The following is a 19,791-nucleotide window of genomic DNA, read 5'->3' as shown; positions in this document are numbered from 1 at the left end:
TCTTTCGTCCTGGTGCGGTTGCCGGGGGCAACGGTCCTCTCAAGTTTGAGTGCCAGGCGGAGAGCGGCGTTGGACCCCGTGGATGGACATCGAGGGCGGAGGTTGGCTGGACAGGCTGGGCGGCAGGGGCTCTGGAAGAGAGAAAGGAGGCGCGCTCTGGGGCTGGGGTGGGAGGGTGGGAGGGTGGCGGTAGGGCAGCCCCCAGCTGCGCCTCATACCCTAGTTCCCCGGTTTGGATCCGTTCGGAAGTGTGATCCGATGTGGATCGCTCCAGGCCTGGGGAAAGACTCCAGTGCTTCGATTTTTTATTTTTAACAATTTTATTGAGGATTCATTTATATACCATACACTTCGTGCCGTTTAAGTGTACAAGTCCATTGTTTTTTAGTAAACTTACCCAGTGGTGCAGCCATCACCACGGTCCAGCTGTAGAACTTTGTTTTTGCCTCACTCCAAGGAGATAGATCCCCTTTGCCCCCTCTGCGTCCATCCCGGCCCCCACTCCTAGCCCCAGCAACTACTGAGGTGCTTTCTGAGTCTATAGATTTGTCTTTTCTGGTGTTTTGCATCTAGCTACTTTCACTTACTGTAATGTGTTTGAGATGTTTGCCTATTATGTGTATTGATATTTGTTCTTTCTTACTGCTGAATAGTATTTCATTGTATGAATGGACCTCAGTTCTCATCCATTCTCTAATTAATGGACATTTGGGTTGTTTTCTCTTTTTCTCTATTATGAGTAATAACTGTTACGAATATTTGCATATATTTTATTTATCTTGGGCCACATGGAGTGGAATTGCTGGATCATTTGGTAACTATGGTTAACCTTTTGGGGAATTACCAGATACATTCTAAATTGGTGACTGCACCATTTTACAATATCCCCTCCCCAACAATTGAGGGTTGCAGTTTATTTGCTTCTTCACCAATGCTTGTTAATATCTGTATTTTTTTTTTTTTTTTTTACTTTTTGGTTATAGCCATCCTAGTGGGTGTGAAGTGGGATCTTATAGTGTGTTGTGTGTTTTGTTTAAAATTTTTTTGGTAATCCTCACTGGAGGATATTTTTTCATTGATTTTAGAGAGAGTGGAAGGGAGGAGGAGAGACAGAGAGAGAGAAACACTTGGATTGATTGTCTCCTGCACGCTCCCTTGGGGCCGGAGTTTGAGTTTGCAACCGAGGTACATGCCCTTGACCAAAATTGACCCCAGGACCCTTCAGTCCGAGGGCCAACACTCTATCCACTGACCCAAACCGGCTAGGGCAATCTTATGGTGGTTTTGATTTACGTTTTCCTAATGGCTAGTGATGTTGAACATCTTTTCAAAGGTTTGCTGATGATTTGAGTATCCTCTTTGGAGAAATGTCTGTTCATGACCTTTGCCTATTGATTTATTTTTAATTGTGTGTATTTTAAATATGTCTATTTTAGTTGTGGTAATGTACATGACATAAAATTTGCCATTTTAACCATTTTTCCATTGGTTATTTGTAAACGTAGGGAACATTTCAGGACAACCACGTGCCAGAAAACCTGGCCTGGTGGTGGGGCCTGCCCTCTGACTCACAGCATAGGCTGGGCTGAGCCATCTCCTGAGCCTCACCTACAAAATGTTGATAGAGTTGTTGACGTCCTTTCGGCGCAGTATGGAGACAACCCACGGTTCCGCACACTTCTCCCGCGGTCCTTTGTTTTCCGCCTCATTCCTTTTAACGTCTGTGTAGTGTTCTGTCATCTGAATGCTGTCTCCTGGACTTGCCCAGGTCTCTATGGATGGGTTTGGATTTTTGTGGCTACAAACAATGCCACCATGTCATTCTCTAAAATTCTCTGTGCACATTGAGAATGTTCATTATAAGTAAATTCCCAGACATGGAATTCTCAGGTCGTGAGATCTGTGTAGTTCACATTTTCATTGCTGTTGCCGAGTTTCTCGCTAAAGGGTGCAGCAAATACAGACCCACCACACTGTATTTCTCCATCGTTTTACGTTTTTTTTTATTTTTTATTTTATTGATTTTTTACAGAGAGGAAAGGAGAGCGATAGTTAGAAACATCGATGAGAGAGAAACATCGATTAGCTGCCTCCTGCACACTCCCCACTGGGGATGTGCCCGCAACCAATGTACCTGCCCTTGACCGGAATCGAACCTGGGACCCTTCAGTCCACAGGCCGACGCTCTATCCACTGAGCCAAACTGGTCAGGGCCATCGTTTTACGTCTTTAAAATCTTTGGAAACCTCTGTAAATCTTGCAGTCGGTCGTTCCTGTTCTTCAGGGGCACACAGGAACTTCAGAATATGATGAAAGCTCTGGTCCTTCTCCCAGAAAAATGTCCACCAGCTTGTGTACATAGTCTGTGGCTGACATTTGTTGAGGGGAGGGTGCTGTGTCTGTCCATAGCTTTCTCTTCCTTCCAGGTCAGCGGTCCTCACACTTTTAGGGAAATAAGATTTTTCTGGGGACCTCAAATATACAGACTGTGTGTGTGATTTTTGAAATCCTCACCAGAGGATATGGTTTTATTGACTTTTAGAGAGAGAGAAAGAGAGAGATTGAGAGAGAGAAACATCCACCAGTTGCCTCCAGTACGTGCCCTGACTGGGAATCGAACCTGCAACTTAGGTATGTGCTCAGGCCGGAACCGAACCTGAAACGTTTTTGTTTTTTTTTAAAATATATTTTATTGATTTTTTACAGAGAGGGATAGAGAGCTACAAACATTGATGAGAGAGAAACATTAATCAGCTGCCTCCTGCACAGCTCCTACTGGAGATGTGCCCGCAACCAAGGTACATGCCCTTGACCAGAATCGAACCTGGGACCCTTCAGTCCACAGGCCGACGCTCCATCCACTGAGCCAAACTGGTTAGGGCCTGAAACGTTTTTGGTGTATGGGACTATGCTCCCACCAACAAAGCCACCCAGCCAGGGCCAGATTGTGTGTGTGTGTGTGTGTGTGTGTGTGTGTGTGTGTGTGTGTTGTGTGTGTGTTTTAATATATTTTTTAATTGATTTCAGAGAGGAAGGGAGAGGGAGAGAGGTTTGAAAACATCAATGTTAAAGAAATAGAAACATTAAAAAAAAAGGGAAAAAAACACACATCAATGTTGAGAGAGAATCATTGATCAGCTGCCTCCTACACGCCCCCTACTGAGGATCGAGCCCGCAACCTGGGCATGTGCTCTGACTGGGAATCGAACCGTGACCTGCTGGTTCGTAGGTCCTTGCTCAACCACTGAGCAACACTGGCTGGGCCAGATTGTGTCTTAACAGCCCTTTGTTAGAGAGTTGAGGATGGATAAAAGAGGAGCCCTGCCCGACTGGCGTGGCTCAGTGGTTGGGCATTGACCTATGAACACAGTTCGATTCCTGGTCAGGGCACATGCTCGGGTTACAGGCTTGATCCCCACGAGGGGGCCATGCAGGAGGCAGCTGATCAATGATTTTCTCTCATCAGTGAAGTTTCTATCTCTCGCTTCCTCTCCTTTCCTCTCTAAAATCAATAAAAACGCTGTAGGTAATTGCTTAAATGGTACCAAGTGTCTGACCATTTTCCTTGTCGTCATCATCAGGCTTGCAGGGAAGGCTCTGTCTGACCAGACTACACAGGGGTGGTTTGAATGCATGATACATTTCTTTCTTTCCTCCTTAGAATGGCTTCAACAAGAAAAAACTGCCATCCCATGCGTGAAATCTTTGGTGATTTCAATGATATTTCCTTAGAAGATTCAAAGATGGAAAAAGTAAAAAACGTGAAGATCAGTAGGAATCTTACCAAAATAGCTCCCAGTAATAGCAGATTTCTAAAAAGAAGCGCAACTCTGGGTGGAGAACACTTCTTCCCGAAAGGGGATGCTGGCCTGGGGAGTGGGCCCTGGCTGTCCGCGGGGAGACCCCCGACCACCGCCTCCCAGCTCAGGACCAGCGCCGCGCTTCGGAAGCTGGCCCAGATCGAGTCCAAGATCATGAATCGGAAGGTACAGCTGGACCTGTCTGACGTGGAATCCAACTCGAAGACCTCCCAGGACAGTCCTCCCTGGAGAGCGGACAAAACTCCTCCCAGGAGTCCAGCCGAGCTTTCTTCCCAGAATACAGACCGAACCTCCCAGGAGCAGGCCCGGGAGACTCCTCTCGCCGGGAGCAGCACACCGGCGGGGAAGGTCAGCAGGTTTCTAAAGAGGAGAGAGCCACCTGCGGAAAAGCTACCTCCTGAAGCCCATTCTGGGAAAGAGAGGAATCGTTCGGTGCCCACAGAGAAAGCACCCGTTAGAAAGCTGGATTCGCCAGACAGCGATGAAGAGGAAATGAGAGAGCTGCTGGGAAGCTTGATGGAATCTTTCGGAGAAAAGGAGCCACGCGCGAATCAGGGCCCCACCGGCACCCGAGTCGCTGGGAAAAAGCAGGTAGAACTGTTCTCGGTAAGGTTGGCACGCATTCGTTTTCAACACAGTCTGCGTTTGTGCCTTTCTGTCAGAGCAGGTGTGACCCAGGGGCCACGTGAGACAAGGGTTTGATGAGGAAAGGTTGGGTTTCAGACGGTCACAGCTACCTGTGTGGGCCTGCTCTGTAGGGGTGGGACCCGTTAGGCAGTTTTGCAGTAACGGGTAACTGTGTACACCACGGGACAGCACTTTGTCTGACTGGTTGAACACCAGCAGTGATAATGCCATAGGCAATCCAGGCCTACTTGTCCTTTGTGTCACACAGGGATCATTACCTTGGGAAGGCTGTATTTCCATTTTTTTATTGGATGAAATTCACATAAATTTGACCATTTTCAAATGAACAGTTCACTGGCATTTAGTACTTTCACAATGTTTTGCAACCACCACCTCTATCTAGTTCCAGAACATTCTTATCATCCCCAAAGGAGACCCTGCACCCATTAAATAATCACTCTCCATTTCTCCCTCCCCCAGCCCCTGACAACCACTAATCTGCTTTCTGTCTCCATGGATTTGTCTGTCCTGGACGTTTCATATACATGGAATCATACAACAGTGTGGCTTTTTGTGTCTGGCTTCTCTCGCTCAGCATGGTGTTTTCAGGTTCATCCACATTGTGGTGTAGGCCGTGCTCCACTCCTGTTGTTTTTGTTTTTGGGTGTTAACCCTCACCTGAGGATATTTTTTTCATTGTTTTTTACAGAGAGTGGAAGGGAAGGGAGAGACTGCGAGAGAGAAACATCGATGTGAGAGAGACACATCGATTGGTTGCCTCCTGCATGTGCCCCGACCAGTGTGGGGGGCTGAACCTGTAACCCAGGTACATGCCTTGACCAGAATTGAACCCAGACCCTTCAGTCCATAGGCCGATGTGGTTACCACTGAGCCAAACCGGCTAGGGCTCACTCCTTTTTATGGCTGAATAATACTCTATTGTGTGATGGACCATATCTTATTTATCCATTAATCCATTGATGGGCATTTGAGTTGTCTACCTTTTGGGCATCCTGCTGCTATGAGCCTTTGTGTACAAGTATCTGAGTCTCTGTTTTCAGTTCTTTTGGCTAAATAGCTCGGAGTGGAATTAGTGGGTCCTACAGTAATTTTATGAGCAACTTATTGATGACCAGTCAGACTGTTTTCCACAGCGGCTGTACCATTTTACATTCCCACCAGCAGTGTATGAGGGTTCCAATTTCTCTACATCCTTGCCAATACTTATTTTCTATTTTGTGATTATAGCTACCCTAGTGAATGCTAAGTATTGGGAAGGCTGTGTTTTATGGGGAAACCCTCTGCATATTCATTGTGGTTCTGTTGAAGGTCCCAGCTATCATAGACATGCACTTAGGGGCCTTCATTTAGAAATGTGTAATTAACAGTACATATTTGAAGGCAAAGTGATATTTCTGATTACTTGTGGAGTATTTTTTAATTCTAACATTATCTTGTCTAAGTGTTGTACCTTGACTTCCAGAAATGAGGGGAAACAGAGACAGGGCCACTGAGGGATGGATATGTGGTCTAGGAAGCCCTGGTCTCACGCACCCTGCTAGCCACATTGTCAAATGATAAGGACTTACGTATCACGCGCTTGGTAATTTGGTTTCTTTTATTTCTGCCAAAGTAGGATCAGATCCCAACTCAACCAAAACTGCTTTCACTACCCAGTGAGGAGCCTTCCAGCGCAAAGCCACCTGGGACATCACATCCGCCAACTTTCCCATTGGCAGACGGGACTCTTCGCAGTGTGCGCTCAAGAGCTCACTCCCCGCAGACTCACATTCCTGCGGACACAGCCCCCAGCACGGTGTCATCGCTTTCCGTCACCAGCACTGTGTCAGAGCCAGTGCCCCCCGGGAAGGCACGTGGCAGGCTCTCATCCTCTCCCGTGAGGAGTGAGGCCGGGCCCGGGGAGGAGTCGCTCTCAGAAGCCTCTGACGACAGCCTAAATGGTAACCCACAGCCCTGTGCCAAGGTGTCCCCCTGGGCAGACAGGGCGAGGCCTCCTTAGGGTCCCCAGGGTGGGGGTCACAGGCTATTGTCACCGGGAGTGCATGGTAGGCCCTGCCACACCCTCAACTCCCTGACCTTTCCTGAGGGGCCAAGTCAGATTTTTGTTCTGTCTTTTTATTTTCTTACGTCTGTTTTTATTGGTTTTTAGAGAGAGGGGAAAGGAGAGGGAGAAACATCAATGTGAGAGAGAAACATCAATCGGCTGCCTCCTGTTCACACCCCAACTGGGATATGGGTGTGTGCCCTGACCAGAAATAGTGTGATCTTTTGGTGCATGGAATGACGCTCAACCAATGGACCCACACCGGCCAGGGCTGTTCTGTCTTGAATCTCTTCATCCAGTAACCCTGACCAATCAGAGCAATAACCCAAATCCTCCTAGAAATCCTCCTAGAGCCATGTGCAAAAGAAAGGCAACTCAACTCTCCTTTTTGTAAAAGAGAAATTTACCTCCTTTTTAAATTTGGAAAAGAAAAACATCTCTAGTCACAGACATTTCCACATTATTTAACATTTTTATTTTAAAATTGTATAAGAAAGAGGAGAAAGCAAAGAGATGTGCTGCCAACGTAGATTTCTTCCTTTGATCCTCGAATCTAAACGAAAGAGCTGTCTTTAGTGCCTGCTGTGTCCCTGCAGGACGACCAGCGAAGGCCAGCCTGCCCCACGGGTGCCAGTGACTGACTGTAACTCGGGAATCAGTTGAAGGGGAGGAAAAAATAGATTGTTTCCTTTTCCCCTTCTAGGTTCTCCGCTGCGGCTCTGTAACAAAAGACAGTTGAGCCCTAGCCGGTTTGGCTCAGTGGATAGAGCGTCGGCCCGCAGACTGAAGGGTCCGGGTTTGATTCTGCTCAAGGGCACGTACCTCGATTGCAGGCTCGATGCCTGGCCCTGGTTGGGGCGTGTGCGGGAGACAATCAGTCTCTCTCACATCGATGTTTCTCGCTCTCCATCTCTCCCTCTCCCTTCCACTCTCTCTAAAAATCAATGGGGAAATATCCTCGGGTGAGGATTAACAAAACAAAACAAAAAGACAGTTGAACAGGAGAAAAGCATGACATAGTAAATAAATATATATATTTTAAAAAATATATTTTATTGATTTTTTACAGAGAGGAATGGAGAGGGATAGAGAGTTAGAAACATCGATCAGCTGCCTCCTGCACACTCCCTGCTGGGTGGGGATGTGCCTGCAACCAAGGTACATGCCCTTGACCGGAATCGAATCCAGGACCCTTCAGTCCACAGGCCGACGCTCTGTCCACTGAGCCAAACCGGTTAGGGCGTAAATAAATATTCAATGTAAGTTTTACATGACATGGGAGCCCCCATAAGGAAATGAAGACCTGAAGGGACTGTCAAGCCCGAGCCTGTGGGTGCTGGGTTTGGTGAGGCGTGGAAAGGCCTGGAAAAATGTGACAGGACCAAAGGAAATGGGCTAAGGGCAGTAAACTGAGCAAAGCCTGCTCTTTGGGATTCCCCAGTACCCCCCGTCTTGGCCACGGGGGTGCTCCCTTCCTCTGGGTAGAGGGACAGCCCCACTCAGACCTGCTTCAGGGAGAAGGGCAGAGTCCTTGCCGCACCTGCCAATCCTCAGATTCTTTCAGCTTGAAGTACTCACTCTGCCGAGGTGCCACCCCGGGGGGTGAGGGGAGGAGGAAGCACTGCCAACAAAGGTCCACCCCTCCCTCCTCCCAGGTTAGGTTGGGGTCAGAGCACGCAGGGGGCGGGTTGAGGCTGTGGATATGAGAAGACCCCTTTGAGCCCCTTCAGGGGCTGCCAAATGCCATTTGACGCCTGGCCTATTCTGGCAGGATCCTTGCGCCTGAGGGGCTGGTAAGTGGGTATCCCCACCATTCTGGCGAGTCCTCGGGCTAGAATGTCCTGGTGGCCAGACCCTGCCCACCCTCATCCAGTTGCAGCCTCCAGGGAGGGCGGCAGCTGGGAATGAGTGGTGAGTACGAGTCCAAGTTTGGGGTCTGACATACCTGGGGGACATCCTAACCCCACTGATTATTGGTTGTGCAGGCTTGGCCTTTCTGTGCCTCAGTTTCCTCACTTGTAAAGTGGGACAGAGCCAAGTCCATGAGACAGTGCATGTGAAGTGCCTCCGCTGGCCCGGCTTCACACGTGCGTTTACAGATTGGCTGATGTGACAGTGATGTTATTTCTCAGCCAGTGCCAACACCGTTCCAAGTGCTCAAGGCCATGACCTCCCTTGGGGCCGTTGCCCTGGGCCAGCTGGGCGGGCTCAGCTCAGAGGTTTTGTCTATGATCGCATGTTTGGACCTACCTGCCGTGTGAATTGAGATGACTGTTAGAGGAGCTTGGAGGAGGGGCGAGTCCTCGGGCTAGAATGTCAGGCTGGGTTGGACCTGGTCTTTCGATGGGTAGGTGGGGCGGGCATCGGGCACAGCCCCTCAGCTGGCCTTTCCAGAGAGAATGGGAGCTTGCTCTCCTCTCTCCCACCGCTGGCTCTTGCCTCCTGCCCAGAGGGCCCTGCTCCCATTTGTTCCTGCTAATACCTTAGCACTCACATCGTCCGGCCTTGGCAGTCGGCCAGCTGGAGTGCCAAAAGGCTCATTCAGTGCCAGCTCCCAGGTCCTTAACTTGCTTTAATGGGAACATAGGATGCATCAGGCCCAGCCTCGCATCTGCCTGAGGTGCCACTCCACTAGGCCCTGCAGCCTTCTTCCCATCTCCCCCAGAGGCTGGGGGGCCCCTCCCACCCCGCATACTTCAAGATTTTCATTGCATTGTGATCATCTGCTCATCCATCTAAACCAGGACCCGGGAGGCCCAGGGTTTGTTTTATAAATTTTTATCAGAACACAACACAGCCACACACATTTGTTTACACCTTGACTGTGGTGGCTTTCACACACTAAGGACAGCTGAGTAGTTGGGACAGAAACTGTCTAGCTTTCAAAGACAAAAATATTTACTATCTAACTTTTTTATTTACATATATTTTTATTGATTTCAGAGAGGAAGGGAGAGGGAGAGAGAGATAGAAACATTAATGATGAGAGAGAATCATTGATCGGTTGCCTCCTGCATGCCCCACACTGGGGATTGAGCCCACAACCCAGGCATAGGCCCTGACTGGGAATTGAACCAGTGACCTCTTGGTTCATGGGTTGATGCTCAACCACTGAGCCACGCCAGCCAGGCTGCTATCTAACTCTTTAGAGAAAAAGTGTGCAGACCCCCTGGACTAGTTTACTGAGCACAGGGGGGCATGTCTCCCCATCTTCCTATCGCTAATGCTTAGCCCAGTGCCTACAACACGATGGCAAACATTTATGGAGCAAATAAATGAGTAAATATTATCATGTTACATTTTTAATTACAGATTTTAGAATAAATATTTTATCCCTTGATGATCTGGCTCCAGCTGTCAGCACGCAATCGGACTTGGAACAGAAAGTAAGCACAACTGTCTAATTTTTCATTGTAAGTCATTACTTAGGATTTGCAACTGTTACACTTCCTTTAGGTCAGCAGTTCTTAACAGGGGGTGACTGTGCCCCCAGGGGACACTTGGTGATGTCTAGAGGCATTTTTTGGTTGTCATGACTGCGGTGGGGTGTGCTGCTGGCGTTGAGTTGGTGGCTGCTGGGCTGGGTGCTGCTCAGCCCCCACTGCAAAGAATGTCTGGCTCTCAAATGTCGAGTGCCACAGGAGAGACCCTGACTTAGGTGATAACAGGACGAAGTTACTTAATACAGTGGACAGTTAAAGCGGGTCCCGTTTAATCCACCCATAGCAACACCTGCCTGACTTGTTCCACTGCCTGTTGTGATTCTTGCCATATTAGAGACCACCTCAATATCAAAGGCATCTAATAATACACAATAATGACACTAACAGATTTCACTCATGTGCTCCCCACATACTGAAACCAACAGTGTTACGTGCAGCAGCCCCACTCAGTGACGCCCCCTGCCCACATCTAATAAAGGACCAACATGGGCCCTCGCCAGGTGGGCCCCCAGGGGTTCTGCACGTCGTCTAAGGCAGTGGTATCTGGAGCATGTTCATCACTCGAAACCACTTTCCAGTTATCGCTACTGTCCTTCGTTTTAGAAAGGAGGTCTGAGGGAAAAGGCACCCAGCAAAAGCCCCAGGACCAGGGGCCCCCCAACCGGCAGCGAGGTCTCGGAGCACCTGAGCGAGCCCTCGGCCTCCTCTGCTGCGCCCCAGCGTGCTGCTAGCCTGAGGTCGACGCCTGGGGAGCCCACAGCCAGCATCGTGAGCGTGGCTTATTCGGAAGATTTTGAGAATTCCCCAAGCCTGACAGCATCAGAGCCAATGACCCATTCTGAGGAGTCTCTGGACAGGACATTGGCCACTTGGTCTGAACTCTCTGCAAGCCTGAAGACAGACCACCCCCCACCAACAGGTGCCTCTCGGAAAAAGTGGGCCCAGGATGTGACAAGAGTCACAGTGAAGGAGCAGGCTGTGCAGACCCTTGACCCCGCCTTTACCTACCAGTGGACAAAGGGTAAGTGTGAGGCCGGAGTGCCCGAGGAGGGAGGCGCAGGCCTCGGCGGCAGTGACAGGCACTCAGGCTGTGCACTGGGCACCTGGAGGCGTGACAAGGAGCTCCAGTGTCTGGAGTCTGGCTATCGTGGTTAACTAGCTGGGGGTCCTTGGTGCCCTGCTCTCCTCTTACACAGATGAGGGGCAGCTGTCCTGGGTGTTTCCTTGTCTTCTGAGCGCTCAAACATTATGAGTTTCCAGAATCAATGACCAAGGCAGTAGTTCTCAACTGGAGTGATTCTGGCCACGGGGGACATTGGCAAGGTCTGGAGCCATTTGGGGCTGTGACAGCTGGGTGGAGGACAGGAATGCTGCTAACACCCTGCAGTGCCCAGGACACCCCCACCAAAGAGTGATGTGGCCCCAAATGTCAGTGGTGCCCAGGGTGAGCCTGGGGGAGCAGCGTTGCGACAGAAACTGCCTTCTGGCAGCTCATGGGGCCTGTGCAGGTCTCCCAGGCTGCACTAGCTGGTGGTCTCAAGTTGGTGTGTTTGGGTGGATTCCCTTCTGTGGTGCAGGGGGCCCTTCTCATCATGCCCAGTGTGACTTTCCAGACATTTCTCTTGTCCCCACTGTCAGCCTTGGCCCTTCTGGAAAGAAAGTTCCCTTTTTTGTTTTTTTTTTGTTTGTTTGTTAATCCTCACCCAAGGATATTTTCCCATTGATTTTAGAAGAAAGGGAGAGGGAGGGAGGGAGCAAAAGAAACATCGATTGGTTGCCTCCTGACCAGGGCCAGGGATCAAACCCACAACCCTGGTACATGCCCTTGACCAGGAATTGAACCTCAGACCCTTCAGTATGTGGACCAACACTCTAACCAATAAGCAACACTGGCCAGGGCAAAAGTTTCCTTTCCTTTAAGCATTGTCTTGCTCCCTTGTCTCATCTAGACAACATCTGCAGCATAAACAGAGCTTGTTCCTGGACTGAACAAGGGGTATAATTCTCCTGGACTGGTTCATTTAGATTGGGGGTTTAGCCATACAGTAGCCATTGCTCCAAATCTGGCCACTTACCCCTCCCCCTTTTTCCTTGGGACAGAGGCCGGTATGGCGACCATCGGGCCAGCCCTGGGAGGTGCCTATGTGGATCCTACACCCATCGCCAGTCATGTCGTCAGCGCAGATGCAATAGAAGGTAACAGCCCAGCTCGGGGGGCCTTGTGGTGAAGTGGATGCATTTCATCTGCAAAGTCACCCCCACCGTTGGAAGTGTGGCGCCACGTTTAGTGCTGGGTGTGAGGAATCCGTTGTGGGGATTGTCACAGCCACAGGCAGCTGCTACAGTTCCTCGGATCCCAGATGATAGACCGAGTGATCAAGAACCTTCCATCTGTCTTGCCAAAGGAGACGAATGTCAGACAAAAGAGGAAGGTTATAAGTAACACACCTCTAAGCCTCTCCATTCCACCAGGCTATTTTTATTTTGTATGTTCCCCTTTGAGACTTTTAATCCAGAATCCATCATTTGTTTTTCCTCTGAAAACACTCGGCCAGTATGGTGACTGGCCTCCTTGCTGAGTCTGGGGGAGTCATGGAGCCTAGGGAGACCCACCCCAGGCTGGAAGACACGCAACAGTTCTCCAAAAGCCTTTTTCTTAGGGAGCCCAGACTTTGCCAGGTCCCCATGGGGCCACTGATGGCTCACATGACACCAGTAAGGTTACACTAGTACTTACTATTTTCCCCCCCCATTTTAGTTTTCTTAAAATTTAAAAAATATGAAGATATTAAAATATAGTAATTGTTACAAAAGAAACGTTTATATGTTTAAAAAGAGATTTTAAAAAACTTAATATTAACCTCAAAGATTTTTCCATCTATATATATAAAAACCCAGCAACCGAATGGCGGAATGACCAGAACAACCTGTCAACCAGTCACTATGACATGCACTGACCACCAGGGGGCAGACGCTCAATGCAGGAGCTGCCCCCTGGTGGTCAGTGCGCTCCCACAGCGGGCCGATCCCCGCAGGCCATGCCAACCCTACCAGTGCACGAATCCATGCACCGGGCCTCTAGTGTTACTATATATTTGAATAATGATCATTTTTAACACTTGCAGTTTTAATTCTAATTGTATTTTTATTTAATTATTTTTTGATTTAATTACATTTAAATGCATAAATCAAATTTACCCCCTTTCCCATATTTAAGTGGGTAGTGTTAAATAGATTTACATCATGCAATTGCACATTTTGGGTGTCAATTTACTAACCTTTCTGTGTGTTGGATGTGGAGGTGAAGACTTCCAAATCTGCCTAAGAGGTGAGCATTCTTGACATGCAGCTCTGAGGTTCACACACGTCAGTAGAAGGCAGTTCATTTATTAGGGACAGACAAGAGGCGAGGCCTTCACTACTTCCCAAGGTGGCATTGCTTCTGGAAGGTATGGAGACATACCGGAAGGAGTGGGGCCTGCAGAGCACCTGGGCCCAAAGCAGCTGATGCTGACAGGATGAGGGGACTGGGCTGGGATGGGAGGACAGGGGCCCAGGGGCTGCTCAGTAACTCGGTGCTGGGGGCAGCCCTGACAGCTTACAGCCCGGCCGTGTTCGCACTCAATGACATGCTTAAGCAGCAGCTGAGCCTGACGCAGCAGTTCATGGAGGCCAGCCGACACCTGCATGGGTCTCTCCTGCAGTCCCTGGACCAAGACGCGTTCCACTACCACACCCTGGAGGAAACCAAAGAGGTGACTGCAGCACAGCTACCCCCTCCTGGGAGAGGGAGGGCAGGCAGGGCTCTGACCATGGGGACAGCACTCAGCCCAGGGCAGCAGGGAACTGTTTGATGTGTAATATATGTCACGTTATAATATATGATATATAAAATACATTACGATGTACTAGGTATATATTACATGTATACTTCTTTATAGGAATGGCATATTATATGAATTATTTTTTTAAAAAATATATTTTATTGATTTTTTACAGAGAGGAAGGGAGAAGGATAGAGAGCTAGAAACATCGATGAGAGAGAAACATCGACCAGCTGCCTCCTGCACACCCCCTACTGGGGATGTGCCCGCAACCAATGTACATGCCCTTGACCAGAATCGAACCTGGGACCTTTCAGTCCGCAGACCGACGCTCTATCCACCGAGCCAAACCGGTTTCGGCATTATATGAACTATTCTGTATGATTTTAAAAATAATTTTATCTATCGATATTTCAGTATGTATTTCTAAAAAATAAGGACTTTTAAAAAATAGTCACAGTACCATTATCATACCAACACCCAATTAACTTTATATTGTTGGAAATCCAGGGTTCAGATTTCCACTTACCTCATAAAAGTTGAACATGTTCCTATTTTTTTTTTTTTATCTATCTTTATTGATTTCAGAGAGGAAGATGGAGGGAGACAGTGTCAGAAACATCAATGATGAGAATCACTGATCGGTTGCTTCCCGCACACCCCACACTGGGGATCGAGCCCACAACCCGGGCCCGTAACCCTGACCCAAATCGAACCATGGCCTGGTTCATAGGTTGATGCTCAACCACTGAGCCATGCTGGCCCGGCCGTTCCTATTTTCTTCATCAGGATCCAGACACAGTCCATACATCGAGATGCCTTCTGTCTATTTAGCCTCCTAATCTGGAAAAGTGGTTTTCAGCCTTGAGCAGTTTAGCACCCCAAGTCTGTGACTACCCAGGTTGTTGGTGGCACGGTGGCCCACTGGGGACCCACTTTAAGAACCACTGCTCTACACCTCCACCCCCATCTCTTTTATTTGTTAGAGAAAACAGGTTGTTTGTCTGACAGTCTCCCACATTCCAGACTTTGCTGATTGCACCCTGTGGGATCCCTTTCGTTCCTCTGTTGGACGTCCATCAATTGACTGGACGCAGGCTGATCTGACCACGTTGCTGTCTATAGCCTACCATGGCTCCTCGCTGCCTGCTCTGGGCCCGTGTCCTGAGAAGGGCACCCAGCCCTTCTTCCTTCCTGACAGCAGTCACTCATCCTTTCAGACTCAAGCAGTCAGCCAGGGCTCATCTCCTCTTCTGTCCCCGCAGCGTTACCACATGGCATCTGTCATTTTTTGTCAGTGTGACCAGGAACTGCTGGGGACAGGCACTATCTTCAGCACCCAAAGCCCCAGTAGGCTGAGGCGTGTGGTGACATGTCCGTCTGTCCTCTGCTCCACAGTACATCAGGCACCACAGACCCGCCCCACTGACCATGGAGGATGCTCTGAAGGAGGTGAAGGAGGAGCTGTGAACACCACCAGGTAAGGCTTGGCTTGTGATTCTAACAAGCTGGTCTAGTACTCCAGCCAGAACATGTTAGTGTCCAGGGGATATTTAATGTGGGAGGGGGGCAGGTGGCACCTAGGACTCACGTGAGTGGAATTCCCCTCCCGGCCCCTGAGGACAGACCACAGACCAGTGGAAATGGAACCCGGGTGACCTTACCACTCATGGCAAGACAGAGGCTGCCAGCCTGTCTGGAGCCCCGTGGAATGGCTCCACCTGTCCCGGAACTGGCTTCCTAACGAGCTGAGGTTGATGGGGGATGAGAGTCCCATTTACTAACAAGGACATAGGGTCAGGGGTCCATTCTGGGGACCTTGGTGTGAGACACCAGGCAGAGCTTTTGACCTGAGCCTACAACTCAAAGTCCACACTCAGACACACCTCCTCCCTTCTGAGCTCAACACACCAAGGAAAAGGTCTTTATGAAAAAGTCTTTATTTGAAGGCAAAACAGTAAAACCCACAAGAAATTGTTAACAGCACGTGTTTATGCTTTATATCCTGAATCAGACACATTTAAACAATTCACAGCTACAGGAAACCTAGAACAAAATCAAATATTTTATCACATCAGGTTGAAAAGTTGGAGGATTTTGCATCTTATCGAAAAGAATTTTTTGAAAATGTTTCTGTACAAATAAACGGCACCGCACCCCGCTGCCTAAAGATACTAAGTGCAGCAGATCCCAGTATGGTCGCCAGCGGCTCCCTCCAGGCCTCACCTCCTCGTGGTTGGAGGAGGGTGGGTGGAAACAGGAAGTGACAGAGCAGGAGGCAAGGCCCATGGCTCCGCCCCACACTGGGTCTGAATGACTATTGCACGCAGGTGCTGGTGTCAGGGTTCTCTGAAGTGAAGAACACAAGTAGACATTAAGGGCACAGATCCTCCACGGGTATCATCCTGTGACCTGAAGATCTCTCAGATCCATCTCCTTAGATCCTTTTCTTTCTGGAGATAACAGCAAATGGCTAACGTTTAAAAAAAATTCAACTTAACTAAAATAACTAAGGGCCAGTATGTCTGGGAGGAATCAAGTTTCAAATTCTCTCACTGGGGATATCTTAGATCAACATGTTTTTAAAAACTAAACCATTTGGAGTAAAAATGAAAACCCTGTTTAATGTTGCAAATCAAGGTTTTGTTTTTCCTTTGTTAGAGTGAGCAGTACTAGCGCCTGGCCTGAGCTTTGTCACGACCTAAGTGGGAGGTGCAGGCTGTAGAGCTGGCCCGCTGCACCCCTAGTCCGGGCACCTGGTGCTCGCCAAGGCCTCCTCCACACATGCTTGCTGATTTAAGCAGAGACTCACATCTGACTGGGAAGAGACGAAAAATCCATTCCTACAGGTGTCAGGATTCTTGTCCAGGGGGTGAGAGGCTCATGTTTCTCGCTTCACTGTCCAGGGAATGAGTGCAGGGTGTCCTCACGTGAATCTTTCTATGTGAAAGCTGGTTTGCAGGTGGGGCCTGTGCCTCCCGCAGTAGAGCATGGCACTGGTCACTAGGTATGCTATGGTGTCCTCTTCTGTAGCTCCCCCAAAATGGAGGCTGTGTGAGAACCGAGAGGTCCCTACCATCTTCCGCATCCATAAACCAGGAAGGTCCCAATTGCCAAGCTGCCGGCGGATGGCAGAGCTCCTCACCACACCTACTTGCACTCGTCCCTGGCCTTCATGCGGGCGATGAAGGAGTAGCTCTTGTTCCTGCGGTAGTTTTCGTAGGGGTCGTCCAGGGCCACACCCACACCCTTGTACTGGTCCCACTTATCCCGCACGTCCCCCCCCTTGATGGGGTCCTGGATCCCTTGCTCTTTCACGCCGAGGCCACCAGATCCACTCCAGCCTTAGGAAGAAAGAGGGGTGAGTGGTTACAACCTACAAAAACTGCAATGTGGTGCCTTTATCCTGACACAGTTAAGTAGGAATGCATCTGGGGAGGTAACATGCATAAACGCTGTTTATAAACACAAAGCTGGTGAAGCATGCCCAGCAGGCCCACCCTCTCTCAAAGATAAGCTGGTGATTGGGACTTCCTCTGAAGCCATCATCCCCAACCTCAAAATCCCAGAGCAAGTTCTTCCCCGGAACCTTACCCATTTTCACCAGCATCTGATGTCCTTTGTTCTCTTCCCCAAGCCTGGAGTCAGGTAGAGGAGGTGCTGAATTAGAACCTAGACCAGCTGAGGAACTAAAATTAAGACAGGTTACATCTTTTAAAAAAGAGCAGGTATATTTATTGGAATGAAAACTTAGAATATTACAGGGTGTGGCATATGAGAACAGTCACAGTGCAGGATGGACACACACACTTGTGTCTCTATTATTCTTCGTCCTCTTCACAAGCCAGATAACGGGAACTCTAAGGTGATTGCCCCCGCTTCACACTGTGCAGCAAGGGTGGGTCACACCAAGCCCCTAAAACGGTTAGAAACAGAGCCCAGCCACCACCACGTGAGATCAGGAAGTGCCACCGTCACTGCGTTAATGCTTGGGTGTACCTGAGGCCCTGTGCCAGCACGGGCCACCACGAGCATGTCTTCTCAATGACACATTTCAACATTCACAGCAAAGCCTCAGAGGATCCAGCGCTACCAGCGGGTCACTGGACAGTTAAGACAGAAATCTTACGGCGGAGTGGGGCTCCTGGACCGCGACCGACGTCTCCTTCCTGGGGAGTATGACTTGGACCTGGAGCGGGAGCGGGACCTTGAGTGGCTTCTTGAGGAGCGGGATCGGCTACGGCTCCTGTTGGGGGAGGGGAGGAGGGCGAGCCCTGCGGGTCAGTCGGGCAGCCTTGAAGCCTCAGGCCCAAGTCCCCGAGAGGTGGTACCTGCCTACCTGGAGTGGGAACGGGAGTAGGAGCGGGAACGGGAGCAGGAGCGTGACCGTGACCTGGAGTATGAGCCAGACGACTTGGAAGACCTCGAGTTGGAGCGAGAGGAGGAGCGCCCTCGGCTTTTGGATCTGCTCCGAGACCGCGAGGGTCCGCTGCAGGGAGAGGCTGGTGAGCTGGAGCTAGCACGGCCCAGCTCCCACACAGGCTGAGCCTGCCACCCCCACCCCAGATTGCGAATGACCCCAGGGGTCCGGACATGCCGTTCACACCACCACCACCACCGCCTCACATTCCTAAACAGCTTGGTGAATACAGACCAAAGCAAACTTCTCTTGTGCTGGTGTCTTAACTCAGGCTGTGGGAAGGGCTCCTAGCACCTTTAACATAGGGGGCTAGACCCAAGACCCAGGCAGAGGCCAGACCTGACTTCCTCTGTCTATGATTGGGGGTGATGTCATATGTTTTATGACATTAGGTATTGGGGGCATGATACAACATGTTAGGGTGTGACAGAACAGTGTCACTCTAAGCCAATTCATGACAAGATGTAGCCAGGAAGGCATGATGACTCCACACAAGTCAGCAGGGACGCCCTTACCTGTTCCTCTTTTCCTGGCCTTTCCGCCGTCGGGCCCGCATTTTTGCTCGGAAGAACTCGTAGAGGCCATTCTGCTCCCAGCCTTCACTGTAAGATGGGCAATGTGACCACAACAGCCTCCTTCCCGAAGGGCACTGGGAAAGCTCATCAGGAGGGAGGAGGCTACCTCCTACCCACAAGCCTCCCTTCCCTCCCTCATTCACTCAGGATGCCGAGCACGTGCCACCACAGACAGCACTTGGGCTGTCATTTCCACGGGACACCCTTTCTGGGATGAGGAAGCAGGCTGAGGTCGGGACACCTGCTGGGAAGTGGAGAGACTGGGCTGTATACCTGACAGCACCGGCGCTCGGCCTTTCTGAACTGCAGGTGAAAGAAAGAGCTGAGGGTCTCAGGGCCTGTGGTAATCATAACTGGGAACGAGGGGCTGTGACTCACAGATGGGAACCTGTGCCTGGCACAGGAAAGGAAGCGATGTCAGCTGGGCTGGTGCTAAGGCCTTTGGGGGAGGGTATCCTGAAAGGGACCCATGACAAAGCCTGGATGTGCAGCAAGATAACGTGTCCCAAAGAGAAAAGCCCTTCATCAAGGGCCACCACGTGTGACACACATCACCCACAGTCAGGAGAGAAATGGACCCTATAATGCAACTTCTCTTAGAGACACCACACTCCTCACCTGGGCCTCACACCATGCTGAGTAGAAGGTATGGATGGTAAGAGTCTTTCTTGTGAAGCAAACTTGGGGGAAGACGGGTTGGGAGATGGGACAGAGACTCCCCTCCCATCACTGGCCCCACTGCTGGGTCTCCCCAGGCCCCGTACCTGTTCCTTGGCCTGTCATGGGAAGGAGGGCTGTAAAAGGCCTCCACGGCCGCCAGCAGCCTCTCACTGGGTGGCATGGGAGGTGGAAGGCGGATGTCTTTAGGGTCCAAAGGCTTGTACTCATGATCTTCTAGCTGCAAGAGAACACAGCTGTCACATCTTGCTGGAGCCCCCATCAGGCCCACCCAGAGAGATGCAGGTGCAGGAGACAGGGCCTGGTTTGGTGTTCAGGTTGCCCTGGGCAACAGAGTG

General features: G+C 50.0%; 2 protein-coding genes across 6 annotated transcripts in view; one reads left to right on the top strand and one right to left on the bottom strand.

Moving 5' to 3' along the window:
* The first annotated feature begins 7 nt into the window (after nt 1–7).
* On the top strand, nt 8–17,979 carry LOC307099991 (uncharacterized protein C19orf44). Of its 3 annotated transcripts, XM_079772243.1 has the most exons (9): nt 8–101; nt 3,662–4,427; nt 6,085–6,409; nt 9,826–9,899; nt 10,560–10,977; nt 12,057–12,152; nt 13,545–13,711; nt 15,179–15,260; nt 17,848–17,979. In XM_079772243.1, exons 2-8 carry the CDS (start codon nt 3,663–3,665, stop codon nt 15,248–15,250), a joined length of 1,917 nt encoding a protein of 638 aa, XP_079628369.1. In that variant the 5' UTR covers nt 8–101; nt 3,662; the 3' UTR covers nt 15,251–15,260; nt 17,848–17,979. The 3 variants fall into 3 exon arrangements, with proteins under 3 accessions (XP_079628369.1, XP_079628368.1, XP_079628367.1); XM_079772242.1 differs by lacking the exon at nt 8–101 and having other exon boundaries at nt 3,348–4,412; XM_079772241.1 differs by lacking the exon at nt 8–101 and having other exon boundaries at nt 3,348–4,427.
* Nucleotides 15,287–19,791, bottom strand: part of CHERP (calcium homeostasis endoplasmic reticulum protein) — a 19,071-nt gene continuing 14,566 nt past the window's right edge. The window contains exons 12-17 of one of the 3 annotated variants that reach the window (XM_079772228.1): nt 19,540–19,673; nt 18,716–18,802; nt 18,120–18,269; nt 17,910–18,026; nt 17,375–17,469; nt 15,287–17,124 (exon numbers count right to left, since the gene is read on the bottom strand). In XM_079772228.1, the coding sequence (XP_079628354.1) occupies nt 16,931–17,124; nt 17,375–17,469; nt 17,910–18,026; nt 18,120–18,269; nt 18,716–18,802; nt 19,540–19,673 (777 nt within the window). In that variant the 3' untranslated portion in view covers nt 15,287–16,930. The remainder of the gene's footprint in view (nt 17,125–17,374; nt 17,470–17,909; nt 18,027–18,119; nt 18,270–18,715; nt 18,803–19,539; nt 19,674–19,791) is intronic. The other 2 variants (XM_079772230.1, XM_079772229.1) reach the window with 2 other exon arrangements.

The sequence above is a fragment of the Cnephaeus nilssonii genome (genome assembly GCF_951640355.1).
Source record: "Cnephaeus nilssonii genome assembly, chromosome: 5".
NCBI classification, from domain to species: Eukaryota; Metazoa; Chordata; class Mammalia; order Chiroptera; family Vespertilionidae; genus Cnephaeus; species Cnephaeus nilssonii.
Note: the sequence above shows the minus strand (reverse complement) of the source record. Positions and strands in the feature narration are given on the sequence as shown.